This window comes from Athene cunicularia (assembly GCF_003259725.1).
Source record: "Athene cunicularia isolate RWA chromosome 10 unlocalized genomic scaffold, athCun1 chr10_part1, whole genome shotgun sequence".
Taxonomy (NCBI): domain Eukaryota; kingdom Metazoa; phylum Chordata; class Aves; order Strigiformes; family Strigidae; genus Athene; species Athene cunicularia.
Window position 1 is genome coordinate 9,145,333 of NW_020799112.1, and position 24,952 is coordinate 9,170,284.

The 24,952-nt window shown below is 38.9% G+C and overlaps 1 protein-coding gene across 1 annotated transcript in view; it reads right to left on the bottom strand.

Annotated features, from left to right (window-relative positions):
* MAP2K5 (mitogen-activated protein kinase kinase 5) overlaps window positions 1-24,952 on the bottom strand; it is a 139,549-nt gene that overhangs the window by 75,915 nt on the left and 38,682 nt on the right. Inside the window, exons 9-13 of the mRNA XM_026855965.1 lie at window positions 17,296-17,335; window positions 11,221-11,289; window positions 11,046-11,127; window positions 7,051-7,112; window positions 731-779 (exon numbers count right to left, since the gene is read on the bottom strand). Of these exons, the coding sequence (XP_026711766.1) occupies window positions 731-779; window positions 7,051-7,112; window positions 11,046-11,127; window positions 11,221-11,289; window positions 17,296-17,335 (302 nt within the window). The remainder of the gene's footprint in view (window positions 1-730; window positions 780-7,050; window positions 7,113-11,045; window positions 11,128-11,220; window positions 11,290-17,295; window positions 17,336-24,952) is intronic.

Consider the following 24,952-nt stretch of genomic DNA (forward strand, 5'->3'; position numbering starts at 1 on the left):
GGGGTGGTGGGGGTGGTGTAGGGGGAAAGACTTCTTTGTTCTTTAAATTGCATTTTCTGTTTCCAGAACTGACATTGTTTCTGAAAGTTCTAGTATATCTGAATTAACTTACCACAATAGATAAATTTTTAACAAAATGTAACAACATTAAAAAACAAGAAATAAATGAGAAGTGTAAAAAAATACAGATTAGTTTCAGGAAGGAGAATAAACAGCAAAACCCCAAAATGGCTTATGTCCAAGCAGGTTTAAAGTTTAAAACCTGCTTATGTCCAAAGCAGGTTTAAATTCATGACCATATTAGAGGACAATGGGCCACAATTTTAGAGATCTGAGACTAGCAGTGTTTGTGTCTGTCACGTGAGATTTCTGAAGTATGTAAGAAAATTCATTATCTATCTTCTATTTTCAATACTAGTCAAACATCTGATTTTCCTTGCTGATTTTTCCACTGGGCACCTGTTTGTAACCTCAAGCATCTAAATCTCTACAAAATTCATTTCTCTCTTCAGCATTTTCCTTTGTAGGGTAGGAGGGAAGGTAATAAAAGAGATCAGCATTTAAAATATTTTATCAGAAAATCTGCAAGGCTAATGAGTAAGATTCATTCTGCATTACTCCAACTGGAATCAAACCAGATGTTAGTATGGTCTACTGTCTCCGAAGAAAGTGCTGTTAAAATAAAATAATATGGTATTTCATTGAAAAACAGAAAACATCTGTTACTCACCTCTGTGTAAAATCTTTAGACTCCATAAATAGGTAAGGCCTTTCACAACCTGAATTTAAAAGAAAAAGCAACATCACATATTAAAGATTCCTGGTAAGAAACACTACACATCTCAGAGTTGTTCAAGGCACAAGCTCCAACGGAGAACAGAGCCAGGACCACAAAAAGGACCACAAAAAGGGGAGACCAAGTATCCTTTCCAAGGGACTGAAGGACCCAGACTGCTGCATACCTGCTGTGGACTCCACAGCAACAGGTTCTTTAAGAATACACAAATAAGCTTCTTCCTAGGGTCTCTAAATTGAAGTTAGTTCAGCTTATACTCAATCTCTTTAGGCATTTCAGCATATTTTTAATTCATCCACCTTTGCTGTGGTGTTAAAAATCATGAAAGAAAGTGTGTAATGATTTGTCTTCTTGTAACAAACACAGCCCAGTGAAATTAAAGGCCAAAAAGTAAAATCTCTACTAGCCTCTTCCACTTCATCCTCTCTTTCCCTTTCTTTTGCTTTGGTGTATCTGTACTTTTTCCTCCTTTAGTTCCCATGCTTTTACTTAATGCAAACACTGAACATTTCTTCTTGAACTGTATAAACTGTCTCATTCTTCATATTAGTCATCCTGGACCAAACACAAATCTTACTGTATCCTATAGTCCCAGAAAATACAATTGGAAACCATAAAAGATAAGAACTGGGGCAGACTTTGGCCTGCTATTCCAGAATTTGCTCCTGCCACTACCTAAACTGTTAAGACCAAACTCAAAAACCTGGTAACTTCAGTACTACACTGGAGTGCCGCCTTTATGAGTTATGTTTTAATAAAAATTTGTAGGACATTCATTTGTAGTATGAATGCAGGTGTATTTCCCAAAACAACAACCCATGACACTTCTTACACAGAACATGTTGGTTCTGAAAGAGCCGTATGTACAAGATCATCACTGGATCCAACTGCCAACCTATTTATTTTCAAAATACAACATAATTATAATAGCCCGAAATTAAACAAGCCGTTCAGCCACCTCCCTAAGAGAACAGTTGGGTGTTACAAGCTATCCTTCTCTGCAGGTGTTGTTTCTGTGAAGTAATTAAACCTCAATACTTCTTGCATTTTTAATATTGTTATTTTTCCTCTAGATTTACTACTTTTACAAGCCCAGAGAACTAACAAGATTCAACAAACGTACTTCTACTACTGCTTACTTTTTACCCAAACCATCCCTGCTGTCTCAGCCAGCTTTTTTAATAGAGCAAATCTTTTATAAAGTTTCCATCTACAAGATGACATTTCATTCATTTTCCTGAGACACTCTCTTTGTGCGTCTCCAGAACAATAAAGCATTTCCGACATTTGTAAAGTTGTATGAATTTTTCAGACAAAACAATTACATTCTTTTCATTGTCTGAGCAGACTGAAATGAAATTACTTCTGTTACAGTGATCAAGCAGAAGTGCTAAAAATATTATACAGTATGAAAGCAGATAGCATAGTAATTATCAGCCTTCCTATTGGATTAGAAACTCTTTTTAAAATTTATTCTGTAACCAAAAACAATGTCAGTGGAATCCGAATCTCTTTTGTAAAGCAAATAATGATCCCAGATCCTCAGTAAATTGCTCTATGTGGCAATTCGTGTTGAACTCGCACTCCATACCCAACTATCTCATGGCCTCAGATGGTAATTACCTGTAACAAAAGGCCTTAGTCAAACTCTGCATGCCCAGTAGTGTGGCCTTGTTCATGTTAGCCTTTCAAAAAGCAGACCAGGGAAATTCTACTTACACAGCATTTTGACATAAGGAGGGGAAAAAAAAGTATTGATGCAAAAATAAATAAAGAAGGTGCAACATTCCAGGCTTACGCTAACAGTGAAAGTGATTTTGAGAATAGTAAAATGCTTGGATTAGTAAACATTTAGACTATTTAAAATATTTAAAACCATTATAAAATTATTTAATCTGTTTTAAAGCATGTATTCATAGAAAAAAGGAAATATTTACTACAGAAAAAAACATCAACAGCTGTGAGTTATTAAACGTCTTTATTATGGAGCATGTGCTGAATAAGCAGTTATAAAAGACAAGGTATTAAACAAACTCTCACGTTCAGATTCTCTCAGTGTGTAAAGGAATGCAAAGAGTTTTTCCCTTTATCCTGGGCTGCAAATATACGCAGGGAACCCCCCACAATGGACTAATGTAGTGTAAAGTACCGTTACTCACTTAACTTACATTGGCCTATTTGGAAAGGACTCTTTAAGTATTAAATATTCTAAAACGGTGCTGGAAGAGAGTATCTTCTGATTGAACATCTAGCAGGAATTATTGGTATGCAGTAAAGTAGGTTTTACAACAATGACTTGAAAAAGCCTTGACACAAAAAGTACTTCTACCTGCTGTCAATCACTCACTCTCTTGACAGTTCAAGTGCACATCCTTTCAGAGAGAACTTCAATCAACATTAGCACTCAAAATACAGTGCACAATGTCACTGCTTCAGAAATTGAAGTGAAAATAAATGTGTGAAGTGGCAAGCAAAGGTAGAACAGATTTTATACAGGCAGAACCAAGTAAGTACACATCAGTATGAAAACAGGAGTGACCACAGCATCACTTTGGGGTTTTCAAGATATACTTTTTCTTTGGAAAAACACACCAGTCCTTCACACAAAGAACACAAGGAAGATCAGATATTCTTTCTTCTCACTGACACTGTCTCATATAGGCAACCAGGATGAATTTTATGATGAAGTCAGAGATCCCTCCAGCTTCTTGGGGACCCAAGCCTCAGCAGACTCTAGCTCTCTCTTACCACTTTTTACTGCCCCTGGAAAGGCAGTGCTTCTCCCCAAGCCCTGGCAAATGCTTTCCTCCTTTAAAGATTCACTGTCTTGATTTTCAGCATTCTGTCTTTCAGCTCAAACTTCACCTCCATCCTTTACTCCTCAAAAAAATAACCAAGAGACAGGAGTATCACACTTGGCAGTACACTCCTGCTATTTCAGCTTGAAAGCTGATTGTCCATCACAATTAAATGGCGATTGCTTCTTCACTGGGAAATGGATAACAAGAATGCAAAAGAAAGCTACGGTATATAGACTACATACATGCTACATGGCTCTGATATACAGTCTACTTCTCAGCAGGTAAGGGTTCACATCAGAAAGAATACGGTAGCAGTTGCTATCATCAGAAAATGTTTGATTGTCTCAGCAGACAAAACTCTCCTCTGGTTCCTGCCAAATCATTAGAAAGTCTGACTGGGAAGGGAGTATACAAGAAAGCAAGTACCATTCCTGCCCATCATGTAGTGCATCGCAGGTGCCTGTAAGGATTTACAGTGGTATTTCAAGGAAATGAGTAACAACACAGTCCTATCCTTTTGGCTCCAGAAAGTCAGGACTGTCAAGAAAGGGATGTCCCTCAGGTAGTTCAGTCCCACCTGTGGAGATCAAAGAGTGCAAGGAAATGACCTTGAATACTATTCTGTGTTTAACTGAGCAAGCGGAGCGCAAGGTCAACGTGCTCCCTTTGCCATGTCGTGTGGAGCAGACACAGATCTTGTTCTGGACCAGCTGGAATCTCCTGCACCTTTTGTGCTTGTTGCTGTGAGCAGGACAAATGTTTTTAAGGGTTGTCAGGCCACAGCTTTTCACAATGATTAAATTTGTATAGCAAGAAATGATCAAGTCAGAGCGAGAAGAATGCTGGGATGCTGCTAAATATCTATATGTGCCTGCATCATTTTCCTCTGGAAACAGTTTCACTTAAAAACTTCTACAAATGTAACAAAGGGTATTCTAATTAACAGATGTGCAGGTCACACATATTATTAAGCAGCTTCAATAGACTAATGCATTGTACATGTCTCAGGAGAATGAAAGACAAATGACTCTGTGTACATGGTGCAAGGAGGGTAGAAAGAAAACACAGACTGGAAAAAAAAGAGACTATAGAAGCTCCAGATTTTGTCTACAAAATCCATCCATGCAAGCTCCAGGTTTTGTTTGACATTCTCCTCCTCATCAGTACATGAACAGAAATCCTCCAGGCTTTGGGTAGTCTTCCCAAGCTGTTCACAGTGGGGATTACGGTGCCTATGTACAGCACTTGGCAAAAAGGTGCCCCAACCCACAAAATGGGCTGCTGGGCTCTACTGAAATGTCAGACACCAAGATGCAGCGTAGCCATTTGTGAAGACTTAAAGGAGCCATTCCTGCTGCCACTGATAAATTCTAGAGAAAACAAAGGCTTTCACGGCCTCCTTCCAATAAGTCTACCATGCCAACTGAGCAAAAAATCAGCACCAGAGCAGAGGAAGCTGCCAGTGCTGGTTCAGCCTCAGCGCACACCTTCTGTTACAGAGAAGCAGGAGAAAGGGGCGAGCTCCTTCTCTGAAGGCACCCACTCCTTTGTTCACCTCTTTACTGACCCCCTGAACTGCAGTGGGCACAGTACAGGTTGCTAAAGCAGCAAATAAAATAACTAGAAAAAGTTAAGTATCAGCTCACCGTCCGTGTCAGGGAGTCATGCTCACTAACTAACAGATTTGTAAAGAGATGACCCTGCAGGTGAACAAAAAATATATATATCAAGACATAAAAGATGGGGCTGAAGCACCACCGTTATGGATAAGTGAAAAATTGGAAGAGAAGATCTGCAGAATACCAAGCCAGGTGGGCTGAAGAGGATGGGGGAGAGGAGAGACAAAAGCAAGTAAAGAAATGATAAGTTAGTGTGGATGCATTAAGTACACAACATGAAGTGGGATAAGGAAAAGGAGAAGGAATAAGCATCTGAAGAAATACACGAAGGCCCATCTCAGTATCATTACACTATACACATGCTGCTTAGCGTCAGGAATATGAGGACACTGTGAGCAACTTATCATTCATTGCTCCATAGGGAAGAAGAGATGAAACGTTTTTACTCTGAACTAAAGGTGAAAAGCATTCAAATTCCATAAGAAACTGCTAGGCTATATAATGAGCAGATTTGAAGCTACTTAGAGGAAACAGCATCAGAGAAGCATGTTCATCACCCTGGGCAGGCCACACAAATTAAGAGAAAGTAGAGCTGTGAATTACAATGAACAGAGACTAAATAGCTGCCTGTGTTGGATTAAAGGATTTAAATTGTCAGCTTGATGTATAATGAATGTGAAAACCCAGCACTTAATTAAATGGCACATGATAGAATAACTTTGTTATGCTTTAAACTGCTTAAGTTATCAAAGTATTCCTTATATTTAGCAATTGTTTAGCAGTATCTCTCTCCCTTGTGAGATCCACTAAGACGTTGGTCATTTACGCTGTTCAGCTGTGGCAAAATAAGGGATTTTATTTTTCTTCCCCCCCCTTTTTTTTTGTTCTGTAATTTGAGTTTTCAATCATGGCTAGTGAATTTCTAGCAACACAGTCACTGAATGCTGCAGAGACACAATGATGGGCTACCAGGTGCTCTAAGGATCCCACTGTCAACACCTTGCCACCAAACTGAGCAGACACTGGGGACCGATAGTTCTTCCCAGATCACAGAGCGTCTCCCTGCTCATCACCCCTAAAATGACTATTAGCTTTTCAACCGTGACTGCTCACATGCGAAGGGTCCTGGCACAGGAGTGAGTGAGCAGCCCGTCCCTAGGCAGCCTTTGTCAGGCCTTGCTTGGGCCAAATAAAAACTTCAGCCTCCTCCTCATCTGCCTTAAGGAGTACATCTGCCACAGGGGAAGACAGAAAATGTGTTCTGCCAGTGCATTTTGATAACAGGAACTGACAATTTTTCAACCTTGGAAGCAAATCTAGTTGAGTTACTTGGTACAGAATGAGGATAGTTAGAATGGAAATTACACAGGAGAATCAGCAGAAGCAGCAGATGAGGGATCACCATAAGGATTAGGACAGGGCTTCTGAATCACTTTTTAAAGGAATCACATAGCACGGAAGGACTTAAAGGCTAAATAAAGGTGATTAACAGGACTGCTCCATCCAACACGGGTTGATAAAGAAACCACACAGTTCTCCAGCAAATTAATCTTTTTTTTTTTCCTTATCCGATTCAACTTATTACATCCTTTTACATTTCTTGAGCCTCCAGCAACTCAGGTGCTGGTCATTCAAAAGGAAGGTTTCCTTAACCCCAGTGTCCTTGGGCACACAGGATGGTTAGGAAGAGCACCAGATAGGGGATACACAGACATAATGAGGACACGGATCCTCGAGATGACTCAGTGTCCCAAAGGGCCATGTGTGCACTCAAATCAGAGATGTGTTACAAGCACAGCCAAAAATTGAAAGACAAAAAGAAAAAAGTACTTACAGCTACTGCTATTCTTCCAAGTACATGTTCTGGAATTTTTCTATAAACATCCAAAGAACCCCCTGCAGGGACAAACAAAACGTGCTCAGGTAACACAAAATGAAATACTGCCCCAGATTTGAAGTCACAAGGGTTTTCTAGGCCTTGGTTATTAATAAAAACACCATCAATGATATAACAATAACTGTGTCAGAAATAACTGACCCTAAAAATCTACCAAACTCTGAATAAACACATGAAGCAGTACTCAGGTCTCTCTTCACCCATGTTACTTATTTTTGCTTGCAGCATTAATACTAAAACTCCTTTTAGAAAGCCTTCCAGTCACAGGACAGAATATTAATACTGGAGAACTCAAAACCATCAGGCTTGGTGTAACTTCTCAGGAGTAAGAAAGTCATCCTAAAAAGCACCAGTTGACTTTAAAGCCTAAAGCATCCTACCACTTGTCCCCAAACCTGGTGCTAACGTTTCACAGTATCTGATACGGTGCTGGGATAAATGCTTAAAGCTGTTTCCTCCTGAAGATCAAACCAGGGAAAGTTTGGTTGAGCACTGCAGTCTGTGTCCACACTGATGTCTGAAAATGAAAGAAAAGGAGCTCCTGGGCAAGCAGATGTATTTTGTCAGTAAACTCCAGTATGGATAAAACTTACTGTCTGGCATAACTCTGTCCAGCCAGCATCATACATTCATGGGGAAAGCAAGAAATCAAAATCACCCTAACCCCCAAGGGACTGGGAAGGACTGTTTCCTTTATCTTCCACAAAGGAGATTTATGATCAATCCAACGTTCAAAATGTCCCTGGGGTGAAATACAAATTCTTGGGCAAGAAAGTAAATTGAAAATTGAAAATTAAAATATCCAAGTAGAATGGGAAAAAAAAAAAACGAAAAAAAAGGACAAGCAAATTACAGGCAGAGCATATTACACTTCGCTTACAAGAACACGTTGTCTTATTCAAGGCTTGAGGTTCTCAGAAGTGCTCAGCACTGATCTAACTCTACTCTCAGTGTACCATACGGATTTTACTCATGACACCACTGGGAAAATAGTTAGGCCAATACTCAGCAAATAAGAAAACTATGCCTTGTACTTTGCTTATGGTTCAGTTTTTAAAAGTAAAAGCCATTCATTCTGAAATGCTGCAATCCAAAGAAGTCACAAGGCCCTAATTCCAGTCTTTAGTCTTAATTATACAACAGATCTTATTTATACTATACTATACTACTTATTCTAATGATTTGGGTTTTGTGGTGGTGGTTGTTGGCTTTTTCCCCCTCATTTTCCTTGTTGCCTCTGCGACAGTATGTGTTTGTCTTCATAAATGTTGGTCTGATTCCAGGTCATTGATACTACTCTTCATTCATTAAGTTTAATCTTTCAACCTATATTGTCCACATTGCCTGTGGATTATGATGAACCTCAGTTTTAAAAGTAAATGTAAGTATTATTTAATAGAAATAAGAGGATGTAGCATCACAGATACCTACTGCTCATTACAAAAGCCAAACCTAAGGCAATCATACAGCAGGTGGTTCCTGTTAATGCTTATCACTTTTTCTTAAATTTTGGATTCAAAAAAGACATATTTTCATACACCAAACTGCTAAGTCTTGCTATTACAGATGTCACTAAAGGTAGTGCTGTTTGAAAAATGAAGAAAGTATCTTTCTGCAAACAATTGGGGAAATTCACCATTTTTCTATGGAGAAAAAATTCTGTTAGCTCCAATATCTATGTGTAGACATCTAGGTACAGTCTGATAACCTGCACCTCTCAGTGCTTTTAAGGGCAATTTAGCACATGTTCAGCAGTTTAAAAGGAAATGAGGCTGCAACGTAAGTAAAAGGCAATAGTACACTGCACCATCTTTATTTACAAGAACACCATCTTTATTATAAATATAAAAGGGCAAAGATTAGAAAGTCTCATTTCACATCTCTGTTGATCTTTAAGATCAACTGGCAGATGGGAGGGTGATCAAGGTCAGTTCAAGCTCAGCGTTTTGACATTTGTAGACTTGGGAGTTTCTTGGCTTTCTCCTGCTTGCAGGTGGCAGGAGAGAACCAATACAGTACTACATGTGCACCTCTTCCCTATGGGTAACCCTATGTCATGAGTAACCCAAAAGATACATATCCACCCATATCTAGGTAATTCATAAAGGAAATACCTATGTTTTGTAATGCAGTACAGAATACAACTGGGCAAAGAGTCATGGGATATAGATTCAGGAAATATTATAAACTGGTCTAAGACAGTCAAAAGGGCTAAAAATTTGTCAAGGTTAAAGCTGTTCACTGGCAGGATGAGAGAGTATTTTTTCTTATCTTCACATGCGTTCTTATGCATCAAAATTAAAGGTGTGGGAAAAAATGGCAAGGTCCCTTTATTTGCATTTTGTTCTTCCTTTAAATGATTGCTGTTGCTTTCTGCCAGAAGGAGTGCACAACATGAGGCAGACCAGAGGTCATCTCCAGTATAATTCCAAGTAATTTGTGCATGGTCAGTAAACACCATCGTTGTGTCACATCATGAGGGATGCATACCCTAAAGGCTTAAATATTTTCAAACCAGAATTCAGAACTGCAAGCATTTATGTCCGTCATTTTTAAAAATCTCTGAATTAGAAGGAGCACACATACTCTAGGCAGATGCATGTTTTGGCATGAGCAGATGCTTCCTTAGTGCATGTGACTACTGCTTAACACAGGCTTGCAAGTCTGAGTGCAACTGCAAGGACAGAACAGAGAAATGGCTAATAGACACACAGCACGAGAACAGCCAAGAATTTAACTTGTGGGCTTTGCTGAATAAATGCAGTGCTTTTGCGTCAAATACGGAAAATTGGAGAGAACACTCGTACTTGGAAACGGGCACAGTGATCACAGGGACAGAGGTACTAAGTGTAAAAAGAGAAAAATAACAGTAATAACAGACCATTTTAACAGGGAGCAAACAAAATTCACCATAAAACCCTAAAGGGCTTTATCTGTGGTCCCTATCAGAAAGAAAGAAGCTACTCAACAGTGCTTAATGGTACACATTTGGCTTTGGAAATTTTTCCTGCCAGAAAGCCTTCCTTCCACAGTAAATTGTTTGCAAGATCCTTACTTCTTTATATCCAGCTTAACTGAACCTTTGTGAAAAACCTGGAGAGGGCATAAAATTCTGCTCATAAGAAAATCCTGGAGAGAGTAATAGACTACTGCTTGGAACAACAACATGATGTTAAAGCTGAACGCTGCAAAGAGGGTTCATGCACACAAGACACAAGGGGACTGCATCTGTCATGAGACACGCTCTCAGAATTGATACACAGAGGGCAGCAATGATTATAAATTGCTGTAATCAGTATATTTTCCTGCCATTTCTCCAAGAATGCCACACAGCACAAGTTTTCAAAGCAAAGTACTAATACATCTCCATAATGACAGTAGCATCAGCTTGTGGGGAAGGGGATGCAGTTGGTCTGAAGATTCACATTGGGAGAAACAAGAGTACACTCAAAAAGAAACTCAGCACAGCACTGTTAAACAGCTGCGTTAGAAAATAATTCCTTGTCTTGCAATTAAGAGACGATTTCCACTGAAAACACATAGGACATTGGGTTAATAGATTTCTTTAAAAGAAAATCTGTTTTGGCTATCAAAACAGTAAAAGTGAGGAACAGCTGTTTTGTCAGCGAGGACAGATTGTATGGAAGACTCAAATATCAAACCACAAATTAAGCTAGCATTTATTTCTGTTCTATTTACATTTTCAATAAAAGTAAGTGAAGTTACACTTGGGAAAATACAGCATACCACAGAGAATATAACACAATCCCAATACTAACCTGTTTTTTTAATAAACGACCTGCAAAGTTATTAATACTTTACATTTCCAAGTCATACTATTGCATTTTGCTCTATTCTGGAAAAGCACATCTTTATATGATTTTTCCCTTTACATACTTAGCAATCAAAAGCACACTAGATACACAACTCACCATCCATGAACTCTGTACACAATGAAATTCTGTTTTCTACAAAAAAAGCACCATAAAATCCTATGATATATGATGAGTCACACTGGAAAAAGAAAGGAAAAAAAAGAAGCCTGTTTTAAAACTTGCTCCAAGAAGATTATATGCAAGAATAATGAAAATGAGAATATCTATATACCTTATAAAGAATTTCTAACTCCGACATTATCTGTTTCTGGAGTTCCAGTGTTATATCTAAGGGTATGACCTAAAATACAAAAAATGGACATATGATCAGAATTAACATAAAAAGTGAATGATTCAAAATTAAAAACTGAAGATCCATGTATTAGTTATTCTTACGTGAGAAAAGGAAAGAGAGGAATAGGTGTAAAGAATATTTTAAGAGAATGATGAGCAAAGGAAGGAAATGGAAAAGAAAGGACAGGTTTATTTACTTTTAAAATTCAGTTACAAGTAAGCTAAGTTATACAGCCAATTTTATCCATGAAATATCGTTAAGGTTTGTGGTTTAACCATTTGACCAAGAGACAAGTTAGAACTTGAACGCAACCCACAGGTAACGTAAAGAACGGGCATGGTAGATCTGCGGGTTGGTGAACTCAGAGTTGTTGCTTATTCACCCAAAGTGCGATCACCTCCCAGCCCCTGCTCCGTACAGCCTCCTCCTCCCTGCCCAGCACCGATTCCTCTCACTACATAGATGTCTTGTGAAAAAGCCTGGAAGGCTGCGACCCCGGCATGCCTCGCCAAATGTGCCACCGTTAACTCTAAGGGCTAAATAAGTGCTGCAGTACTGAAAGTATCTCTGAATGTCTCGGTGGTGCCCTAAAGGAGGGTCTCTTACCACCACTCTTACAGTCTTAGTTTCTTTAATATTTACCCCCTTTTTTATATAAATTCCTAACATCGTACAAAACATGGAAAACTGTTAAATATACAGGAAGAAGATGCAAATGACAGCAGATGGTACAGATGCTTAGGTAAGCATCACCAAAGCATTCTTCAAAACAACTACAAACGACCTGACTTTGAGTGCTCAACAGCTGAAAGCGGCCGCTCACCGTCACGCTTATCTGCTGCTTCCTTCATCCATGCCCTGGATTTTCATCCTTTTGAGCCAGGCTGCTAACCAGGACTAAAGTACCAAGTGCTGCAGTGAAAGTGGGGTGCACTGTCTGGAGTTGTAAGTTTCCAGGATTTTCAAGACAGACCCTCTTAATAAGGATACTGGTTCCAACAGAGCCAGCACTGAAAGTCAACTTTAACAAACAATCTCTGCCATCATTATTTGAAGACCTGCACACTCAATTATTAAGTACTACTATATAAATCAAGATGGACTCCAGAAACATTTAGCCAGGCTTAGTCTGTTGCCATACAATATTTCACAGTTTAATAGCTTAAGCTAAAAGGAGACAAAACAAAGTCAATTTGCGGAATTAGCAGAATAGATATTATGGGCTGCATATACTGCTGACAAAACAAAATACAGAGACACCACTTCCAAATACACGCATTTTACAGTATCAAAATCTGTCTAAAAGAAAAAACGATAACCTGTTTCTATCAAGAGTTTGCTTTAGGGTTATTTATAAAAGCTGTCACCAAACTAAATTGTAAGTGTAATACAGGGCTGCCAAGAAACGTTTAACACACTTGTCTAGATCAATAATCATTTGCCAACAATATTCACTTACATTTTTCCAGGTGAAAAACTTAAAATAATTTGCTGAAATACCATCAGTTTTACCCACTGAATATTAACAGAATTTAATCTTGTCAACAGTATAAAATTAAAATTTTATCTCACTAAGTTCTACTCACAGTGAGAAATTTCCCCACCTCATTCACTGTGAAGGTTTCACCGACCTGAACAATGACTAGTTAGCATGATCAGCATCAAATACATTGCTGACATCCAATCAACCAAGACCTGGCATGAAGAAAGGTCTCTGGCTGATTTGCATTAACTATAATTACATACAGACCCTGCATTCTAATTGTGAGGATAACCTGGAAAAGCAAAGCTACAAGTGTTCAGGATACTATAGGGCAGGGCATGTCCACAAATGTACTGCAACAGTATGGTAACCGTACATCACCGTGAAACAAATTAGGAGGGACCACTTTTCCTTCTTCTTCCACTTAACTATTGTACAGAAATGTTTTTTTCCACCTAAACAGGTGCGTCTTGCATGACTTACAACACAGGAGAGGCATCCGACATCAAGCCTGGAGGAACCTTATTTAAAACACCGAAACATGGGACAGAAAGAAGGAAAAAGTATCTATATAGCACCGCCTTAATCATAATTTGTGATCTCCATGGTCATACTCATTCTATATAAAAATTTTCTAAATAGGCTTGGGAATAAGTTTGGATGGATGGAAAAACTTTTAAGAGTAGGAGAGCTGACAGCATTAAGCATGGGCTGGAATGGTGTTAAAGAAAAAAAACCCACAAAAAAACAAACAAAAAAAACCCACAAAAACCAAACCAAAACAAAACACCAAACCAAAAAAGCTCCTCAAACCCATTGCTACCAAGAAGCTGTGAGTAAGGATTTGGCTGCGACTTCCACAATTGTAACATGGGTCAGGAAGTGAGATGTAATATTAGACAATAAACTCTTCCAAACCAGCACCTTTGGAAAGAACTTTGTAGCAAAAATCACTGTTATTTTACCAGAATTACTGAGAGCAGAAAGTGAAACCCAGTTCATTCAGCAGAAAATAACACGTACTGTGTAACACGTGTGGAAGCAGAGTTTCTTCACAAGTTTGCCTCGGAAGCCACAACAAAAGTTGGAGGAAGAGAGGGGCTTGGCAGGTTTCCAGTGGCCACCCTGCCTGCCACAGGCTAACCCAGCCACAGGGACCGGGCCGTGGGTTGCCTGGGCTGGCTGGGAAAAAGGGGCTGGACCCCAGCTCCAGTGCCCTGATTTCAAAACTAGTCGAAAAGGTGCCTCACAGGTAGAGCTGGAAAAGGATACCAGAGAAGGGGAGCTTTTTTTTTTTTTAAATTTAATTGACATGGTAATCCTCTGAGATTCAGCAAGGGGCTCCAAGCACTCCTGCACATCTTCCTCATCAAGCTCCTGCCTAAAATACAGCAATCTTGAATTTGCTTAGCACACTTGTAACGTAAAGGAACTCAACATACCTAACATTTGAACTGAAAAGGGTTAATTTTTGAAAGAGGAATACCTGAGCATATTTCCTCTGCTCTCCACTACACCTCCAGGACAAATAAGGATGAGTTGTCAAGTTAAATACAAGCAGTCAAGTGACTGAATTATAATTTACTCTGTGCTCAATTTAAATTAGTGTGAGGCTATTAAAATATACAGTATAAATACGGCAATTCATCACAAGCTGTCATGGATGACTTCATCTATTTGCTGGAGTGGCATACGTTCCACTAAAGGGAACGAGAGCAAAATCACAGGTCAAATTAAGCTGCTATTCTGTTTTAATTCACTTATTTAATCTGTGGCGACATAATTGTCTTTTACAGTATGTACAACTCAAAGGAAATTTGGGAGTATTATAGTCAGTATACAAATGATTAATCAAATGGTCCATTTAAATGCTAGCTTAAGAGCAGGAGAAACTAAAAGCAGTTGAAGAGTGGCAATCAGCCAGTGTACGTGCAAATTTTTCATTTGGATTTTTCCCCTCTAATTAGAAAAAAAGTTACCTTTGAAAAGTATTAAATCCTCTGCATGTTATCTAGCTGTAAAGTTTACATAAAATATGTAGTGACACAGCTTTGGTCTATAGCATAGGTATTAACATCGGTTTGCATTACTGTTCAATATATTTGCAAGATTATCTACCAGCTGAAGGCATTTTAATCAACAGATTTTCAGAATGTTATCTTGTCCTACCAAATCTGTACACTATCACCAGAAAAAGTCCCCAAAAAGCAGAACTCCACTTTCAGAGATCCATCCTGCCACATTCCTATTAGCGTGGCAAACTCTATCTTAACAGTGGAGCCGCATGATGATCACACCAAGACGCTGGCGTAACCATCCCCTCCCTACTGCTGGGTATGCTCAGCCATAGATGTGCTAATTTTCTTAATGGAGCAAGCCGGCATGATCACGATCATCGCAGGTTTCCTGACCTCCAGCTTGTGAGTGTGTTATTTTAAACAATAATAACACACATGTTGATGTAGTATCTCTTCTGAAATCACGCTGAAAAAATATATATAATTGAGAGTGACAGGACCACCACGGGTAGTATCTACAAGAGAATCCAGTTCCCCAAATCTTCAGGATGCTAATTATCCACAAGGACTAGCCAAACCCTTGGATTCTAAGGGAAACAAGGAGGTGAAATTGCTGTGGAAAAAGGCTTTTTGCTACAGGGAGGTGATTTCAATTAACCTTGCAAAGGGTGAACTCATTTCCCCTCCTGCCTGTGTGATTTTTTTTTTTTTCCTCTTGCTTCACCTCCTCTCCAGGCAGCTTCGGAGGGCACCCACAGCAGCATGGGGCAGGCTGGCACAGGAGATGCTCTCTGTAGAGCTTGGAAAAGATTATTTGAGGAAGCAATGTAGTAGGGAGCAGGGAAAAGCAGCATCCTCACATAGCCCCAGCATTTAGGTGAAGAGCTTTTTTAGTTCCACGTGGAAAGTTGTAATAAAAAATATTTTTGAATATTAATTTTTCTGTACTTTTTTGTCTATTACAAGTCAGAGAATCCCTGCCTGACTAACTGCTCATGACAGGTTTAGAAGTGATGGATACCACTTGAAAGGACTTTTTCAAAGTGACTTTTTCAAGAACTTTCTCAAGTGATATCTGTATTCCATATAATTAGAAGCTATTTGGGTGTTATTTCAATTTCTGTATTTTCTACATGTAGAGAATCACTTCAAATCCAGTAGTAAGCATCTGCTTTGCTCTGGAGGTGAGCAAAGTGGGGTGAAGGGATTTATTTACGTGATCCTTGGGAAAACCAAAACACAGGCAGAATCTCCTTTCAGTATATTTTATCTGACTGGAACGACAAGACAATCAACCCAAATCTGAAAGTTACCCATATATGTAAATATTGCCTTGTCAATATAAATGTTTCATTTGAAGCCTTTGTGTAATCTTACATCTTTAAATTCCATTTAAAATCAATTCTGCTTGCAGCAACCAGCTCCCATCACTCCTTCTCTTGCTCTCCTCTCCCATCCCAGCATTCTTTCAGTTTAACTCAGTTATACCAGATATACCTTAATGATTAAAGACATTAAAAAAAATAATTGAGACAAAAAAGCCCATTTTACAGTTTTCTAAGTAATTGTTCCATAAATTATATTTTTTAAATATAACTTTTTTTTTTTTTAGATCTCAAACTATTAATTGGAATTGTATGAATGCAATTCATTTGTTTCCCAAAAGTCTCTACCACTCTGAGTTTTAACAAGATCACCAAACTTAAGCAAAAAGTTTGATATATTAAAAAAGGACATTTTTCTATAGTTTTGTATAGATTAACTATATTAATAATTTATGAATTTAACAAATTATATACAAGAGGTGGCACATACTATTTACCACAGCTTTAACTGAACTTTCAGACGAGACTGGTATTTATCAGACCGCATGATACTAATGTATAGAGCTTCACTGCAAAGAATGCTAACAAGAAAAAAAAAAGTGCTAAATAAATAAAAAAAAACCACAATGGGGGGGAAGGATCGGACATTAAATAAACAAACCTGTTAAACCCACAAAATCTCTCAGGAGAACAGAATATTATCCCAAAGAAAACAGGGAAATTCTCTTTATTTAAAAAGAGGTCGTAGTGACCACTGAAGAGTGTGCCCTCGGGGACAGTTTGGCAGTGGCAGAGAAAGGCAGGGGCTGACATCCCGTGACCTCCCCATCTCCGCTCCCCCAGCGCCCTGCGGGGTTCAGGACGGTGAAGCAGCGTCTCTGCCAGTCGCCAAGGAGGCACAAGCCCCAACTGCACTTGGATGAGTCCACGGAACCGCACGGGAAGACTTGGTAGCACTGACACACAGTGCCAAGCCATTCCCGGTGAACAAAACCTGGATTCTGGGAACTCTGTGCTCAGTTGAAATGACTAAATTTATGGGCTGGATTTTTTCTGCATAAACAATGTGCACTTTAATGCGATAAACCAAATTAAGATCTAACAATCGGAGAGAGGGGAAGGAAACCAAGGTCAAGAAAGAATGGAGAGAAAGAAAGAGAGAAAGAAAATTACTGTAATATCTTACCTTTACTGCTAGTATTTTTCCACTAGGGACATGATATGCCCTGCATGAGGGAAAAAATTAAATAACTTGAGATCACATAAAATTACCTCTATACATATGTGCAACATGTATACACTAATTTCACAGAAAAATGACTTGGAGCTAATACGTTTTACATTAAACCAATTTTATATAGTATTTCTAAAGAAAGACTGATGAAAACAATTGATCAAAAGAATATACTTACAATGAAACCATTTAGCCGGTTTTTACATCTGCATGTTTTATACAAAATCTACAAATTGAAGACTTTCGTACAGCACAACAGCAAACTTGTAAGTGTGAATTTATCCACTTTCACATTTTCTTTCCATGAAATAAAACTGTGATATATCCATTATTCAGAGTCTTCATGTAAAACAAGGTTTCTCACGCAAGTTTGCCAATCCTATGGGTATTTTCAGTGTAAGACTGTAACATACACAGCTATGTCAATGAAAGTGAAGTAAACCAGGTAATGACTGATTCTTTTCTTCTTACGATAACCTAAGGACCCACAAAAAATATTAGCGAAATGAACTTTGTGCACTTGTGTTTAAAATCAGCGTGTATGTGGATATTTAAAGGTTAGAAAGCATTACTGTTAATGCTCACATGAACACAAAATAATTTTCCACAGTATTTCAAGTCTTAATTTCTGAAGACAAACATTCATAATTGGCTATTTAACAATGACTTGTGTATTCCTCACCGAATTTGTAAGAAAATAAAAAGGTAGGCGAAAAACATACCTACTAAAAATCTGATGTAATTTTGCATAAAAACAAAACCATTAAAGGTTTTCCTCTTCACTAGTTTTATTGTCTCATACTGATTTATGACACTATGAACAGCATTGTCATATATGTGGCACTAACTTTAAAGAATTATGATATTTTACCACTATATACCTCTAGCAATTATTACTGAAGAAGAAAAGCTTTAACAGTTGGGGTGGGGGGTGTGTGTCATGCAAAATCATACACAGTACAGCACAAGGCTGTTGTTTAATCTTATCTATAACCCTGAGTGCTTATGTAATTTCTGTTAATAGCTCGGAAGTTCCTAAAAACTTCACCTTAATTTAATAACTCATGGATAAACATTTATGTAACCAAGTGGCATTAGCTTTTGGGAACAAACACAGTTTAAAAAGGCATACCAAAAATCAGTGTTATTTAATATCAGCACAAGAGGCAAAAAGCAAAATCATCAGATGAAGCTCTGACAGCCTGGTAGCTGAATGCATAATCAATGAATCCAAGGGAGTAAATGAACTCTGCTGTAACTATGGATGAATCAACAGTGGCAAAACATTATGGACTTAAGATCAGCAGAAATGATAAGAAAATGAACAGGTTGAGATAGCATGCTTAACGTCTGTTAGCTTAATATGTACTGTGCCGGACAGTTTGGCAACTTAATTAGCTTGTCAAGAAAGCTGATCTTTTTTCCATAAGAGAGATCTCCTGTTTCCAAGTGAATTAAAAGGGAAGACTTGATTATTTAATTATGATGCACGCTAATTCATCCGTGGAAGTTTGGGTTAAATTTCCAGCAGAGGGCAGATACCTGGTTTGGTTTACAGAGCACTGACAGTACCAATTTAACATTTAATTATCGCTGAGAATTGGATCACAAAGGAGATACCATGCCCATGGGTACAGCGTGTCCAGTGGCTTTGCAAATGGCACGCTACCTGGGAGGACAGGAATTTGTTTACTCCAGGCTGATCCGGCCTCTCGATTGTCCTGACCTTCCCCAACACAATAACTGTAAAGTGATTAATGAAGTTTGAATAGGAGCTTTGGTTACACCAAAAGACAACCGTACACCTCCGTAGTGTTTTAATTAACAGCTAACACTTCAAATTAGTCTGTAGTTGCTACAGTAATTACCCGTTCCAATGAGTGTGTAGGGAAAACGTTTTTGTTGGATATTATGTAGGACTGTAAGTTGGAATTGATCATTTTGGTTACAGTCAGCACAGCTAAAGCCTAAAGATTTAGTACCTTTATGTAGCTTCAGAAGGATGCACTAAAAAAAAAAATCCCACAGAATAATGTGCACAGCATGAAGAAAAACATACTTTCTGTGCATACTGCACCCGTCAGTAAGTCTATGAATGTCTACGGGGAGATTAAACTAATATTCATGCTCTCTAAGTAATGTGAAGTCTCATCTCAAGGGTCAACTCTCACAGATTTCAGTGTCACCTCCAAAAGTAAGTAAACAAACTCATCATGGTAGAACCAGATCATTAGATGAAGCAAAGTAGCAAAATGCAAAAGGTTCCTCAGCAACGCTCTACATTTCAGTGAACACATACTTAAAAATCTTCCAGGATGGTAGGCAAATGATGTTGCCTAATAAACAGTTACAACAACTCCTCTTGCTAAGAATTCATTTGAGCAGTGCCTAACAGTAAAGACAAGTGGATGTTAAAAACGAGTGAAAACAGTTGTTCCATAGCTGCTGAACTACTTAAAGACAAATGTAAAGATTAGAAATTAAATGCATTGAAATGCAAAACATTCAAGGAAAACACTGTCTTGACAGTTGCAAAATTTCATGCCTTGCAGAAACCAGCTCTGGGAAAACAAGCTCATTCTCCTGCTCTTTTTTGTTGTGGTTTGGTTTTGGTTTGCTTGTGACCCACCACAAAAGCTGTAACAGATGATTAAGAATAGGTGGGTATAAATAATTTATTGTTAAGGAGAAATTGCAGAGAAAATACTACATAAGAGAGTGGCAACTTCTGCAATTAGAAGTTTAAAAAGTAATTTTGAACACTGGATGCCAGTGTCAACTATGAAAAAACAGAGTAGTTATAATTTAGATTTCACTGTAATTTGCCAGCTGCAGGAAGCAGGTTCCGATGCACATTTCCCCTTCCCTCTCTGTCTCTTAGTTACATCAGGAATTTCTGGGACTAATACCATGGCATGTAGTGCTCTTTTTACTCTCTAGAGATGAAACTCTCAACAGACATCGGGACAAATTAAGAATATATTCTTATGCAGAGCCTGATCCAGATCCCACTCAGGTTAGCTGGAGAATTGCATCTACCATAAACCTAATGTTTTATTATTTTAAGTGCAAACTGATGGAAATGCTATGAGATTAATAATCATCATAATAACCACTTTTTCCAACATTAAAATACTTTAAAAATATATATTTTAAAATAATTACATAGTATTTACTAAGATAGTAGAAAAATAAACACAGTAGCAACCAGACAAATCATTTGGTGTCCAATTTCTGCACATAAAGAAACCATAACTCCAATACCCTGCATCTAACTATTTTTTAAATTTAATTTTATTTAAAAAGAGGTAGTTGTTAGCTATTGTAACCACGGCATTTTTTTTAGGTTGAGGATAATGATTAGTTATGAAAAAAAAAAAAAAGCAAAGCTCAGGAATCCATTTTGGGATACCTATCTTACAAGATGATGAATTCTTTTCAGATTCGCCAAAATCTGATTATGAATAGGTTTTGCAAAATAGAAAGACCAAATAGTGCAAAAAGTTGTAGATATTTTAAACAGATCTGCGGTGACATTTTCAAAGTGAACAGTAAAGTCTAGCAGTTGAAAATTGCATCTTAGTCTCAGAATATATATGGGAAACAAGAAAATAATTCACTCATTTTCCCCAGAAAATGAAAATTCTTCAAAGAAGCAAACTGTTCTTTCTTGATCTCAGAAGTATATTTTTGTTTCTATGTCCAATACAGATAAGGGACAAAACCTGCACTCAATTGAATAACCAATTTAATGCTGCTAGATGAGGAGAAAGGTGATGAACACCACAGGAGAAAAGAGCAAATGCAGGTGCACCCCTTATATGTATGAGCACTACCTGGTACAGGGACCAACTTAAGAGATTGCTGTTTAATTAAAACCAAGTTTTAGTAACTTAAGACTACTAACTCTCCCTACAAAATTTTTACAGGTTTCACAAAAGGAGGAAAAGCTCTTCGGGGATAGAGGATGAAGGAAAGCAAGCAGCAATTTTCAGACCTCCTCAGAAAAAAAAAGAAAAAAAAGATATTCCAGCAAAAGAGGCAGTGGGGTAGAAAGCACTCCAGGAGCTCCAAGAAAAGGGAAAAATGCAGCAAGAAAGCTGGATGGGGAGAAGGTGAGTTTTGGGGGCCCTTCCTTCCCCCCTGCCCTGGCCCACGGTGCTAACGTGAGATGGAGAAGTGGCCATCATGTCCTTTTGGGGAGCTCTCCCAGTGAACACACGTGTATGGCGCGCAATGCGGAGAGGTTGGCTTAAAGCTGCCGTGTGTTGTGTAAGGAAAGGACAGGCAGACTTCAAACACCGCATAGTTTGAAACATTCCCACTGGGGGAAAAAAATTTAAATCTCTTCCTTCACGTTCCCACTAGAGTTCATTATTCTGAGCCCCCTACATCCATTACAATGAACAGCTTCTAAGCAAGACTGGCACAGTTGTGTCAAATATTTTATTAACCTTGACTATTAACCATATCCCTAGACATTTAAAGCCCTGAAGGGACTCATGCAAGCCAAGTCCTTTAGCATAACTTTGTCTCCTCTACTCTGAAAATCGAGAGTGCCCCTCAGGGAGTGCTGCAAAGGTGGCTTGCCCAGCTCTGTGGCAAAAGCTGGGTTATTTTGGGGAATAAGAAAGACAGTGTGAGCAAGCATGCACTCTGCTTGAACAAAGCCCTCCAGCTAAGCCAGAAAAACTTCTGATGGACTGCGGAGTACAGCGTGTGCATCCCTTGTGTTCCAGAACATAAAAATCAATATAATGGAAAACTAGAATAGGGCTTTGGGGGAACTGCCAACTCCTCAGCATCTCTTCCCCCCATATAAGAAGTGTTTCTACAGGAAAGCAAATTAAAAAATGAAAGCATAAGAAGCAGCTGGTTTCTGTTTTAAAAGAAAGAAAAAGGCAACTGAATTTCACATTGCCTGCTTTGTTCTTCCTGAGGTCTACTGCAAAGAAAACTAGAGGAGACATGTAAGAAGCTTTGCCTTGGATCTCTTTATGGAATAAACCATAGCCCATCCTAATACTTAATGCTACAAATTTCATACACGGAGTATGGCGAGTTTCTAGTCACTTAGTTCAGAAGTAAAACGAAAAAATGCAACCAAACAGAATATGCACAAGCTTCTTAATAAAGAGCTTACATGTCAAACAAAAAATTTCTCCTGCTTTCAACTTGCTAAGACTAACAATTTTACATTCTGCCTGTGAAAAATTTTACCTAAAAGCACAGCGGGAGCTGTGATTGTGGTGTAATTTCTTCCAGGGCAAGTAAAGAACTAACTTCAGGTTTCAACATGCACACACTCATGAAAACCAGCAATTTTCAATTTGTTTCCTTATTTTTAACTGTAAAGCATTTGCTCACATATGAGTGACTCAAGGATGGTCACATCAGAAGCACAGACCAAGTATGCAAAGATACTTGAGGTTTCTCAAACAGCTTTTCCTAACATATGTAATAATCTTCTACTACAAACTGTGTTTACTATTATCTGAAAACTCAAAATAAATGCAGACTCTTCCTACAAACAAAAATGTGTTAAAATTACTGTATCATGCTGCTAATGCTGATGCAAAAAAAGCATGGAAGAAGCCTGCAGCAGCCTACCACACAGAAGATCTTGTTTCCCATCTGTTCACTCTGGCCACCAAGATATATTTTTCTATTTTTCCCCCAATAGCCACGGAAACAATTTCTAATCAATAAGATATTCCCTGGCAAGACCAAATGATTCACGGGAAAGCCATGACCTGTCTGCTATGCCAATGAGTCAGTCCCTTCCCTTCCTAGAAATATAACTAACATCAGCAAATATGACAAAATGACATACTGACAGGACCGCCACATCAGCGATGTGACTGCAGGATGCAGGGAGGCAACGCTCCCCTCTGCTTGAGGCACCAGAGAAACTCAGGGCTAATGCCACAAACTTGGGTCTGCTGCACTTCTGGCTCACACAAAACGCTGGCGTGTCACTCTGCTAAAAGATGCATTTAGGAGATGAAAGGGGGGTTGAAAGGGACCTCTGCACACCACCTAATCCGACCACCCTCTTGAAGTGGGCTTGGAGCAGTGGATGAGCTCAATCATAGCTTTGTCCAGCTCTGTGCTGAACACCCCAAGGATGGAGAACCCTGGTTGCTCTCATGCCCTGTTACAATGCTGCACTTGCCAAGAGGTTTCTCCTGATGTCCAATACGACCTTTCCAAGTGGCAACCTGAGGTCACACAATAAAAATTAAAAGTAATTATTTCAAGTCCTTTCTCCCAGATATGTCTTCTTCTGCTCCACACCTTGGTACGTATCCATCACACAGGTTTGTTAAAAACATCAGGACATCATGAACATGAGCAAGCAGTGTGCCCAGGTGGCCAAGAAAGCCAACGACATCCTGGCTTGTATTAGAAATAGTGTGACCAGCAGAAGCAGGGAGGTGATAGGACCACTCTACTCTGCACTGGTGAGGCCACACCTTGAGTATTATGTCCAGTTTTGGGCACCTCAATACAGGAGAGATACTGAGGTGCTGGAGTGAATACAGAGGAAGGCAACGAAGCTGGTGAAGGGCCTGGAGAATAAATCCTATGAGGAGCAATTCAAGGAGCTGGGACTGTTTAGTTTAAGAAGGAGAAGGCTAAAGGAACACCTCATCACTCTCTACAACTACCTGAAAGGACACTGTAGAGAGGTTGGTGCTGGTCTCTTCTCACAGGTAATGTGATAGAACAAGAGGGAATGGCTTTAAACTGCCACAGCGGAGGTTTAGACTGGACATTAGGAGAACATTTTTCACAGAAAGAGTGGTCAGGCAGTGGAATAGGCTGCCCAGGGAGGGGGTGGAGTCACCATCCCTGGATGTGTTTAAGGGTCGTTTAGATGAGATGCTGAGGGATATGGTGTAGGGGAGAACTTGTAGAGTAGGGCTGATGGTTGGACTCGATAATCCCAAGGGTCTTTTCCATCCTCAATGATTCTGTGATTTTGTGATCACTCAACAAGAATCACAAATACTGTCCTGTTTCACCATATCTATATCAGTTCATCTGTGGCACTGCACTGATGAGCTGCAGAGGAAGTCCTCCAGACATCCTCCTCACTTGATATACAGAATAATGCACATGAAAGGTCTCTGGGACTGAGGCACAGTATTTCCTAACAGAAACGAACACGTGCATAGAAGCCCCAGGTTTCTTATTTGCATTTAAAAATTAACACAAAAAAGCTATGGTTGTAGCAAGCAGCATCTTCAGATGTAAGGGCACTGAACGAAGTCAAATGAACATTTTCCTGCCCTATGAGAAATAACCTAGAGCAAAATGACTGTGTCAGTGTCGCGCAAGATGAATACAATTCTCTAAGTGTTATGCATTGCAGAATGACATGCCAGTCACCAGCTGCAAACTATATGCAGCAAATCACCCACAGATTTGGTTTACTGTTAATTTCTTCCTTTTTTTTTTTCCCCCTCTTTTTTCCTAGTACTGCCACTGTCTGTCGTGCTTCTGGTCAGACTCTGGCAGTCTAATGATAGAATTGTCACGTACTCTGATGGCCATCTAAAGAAACAGATTCAAATTGTTTCTAGGAAATAAACACTTTGACAGT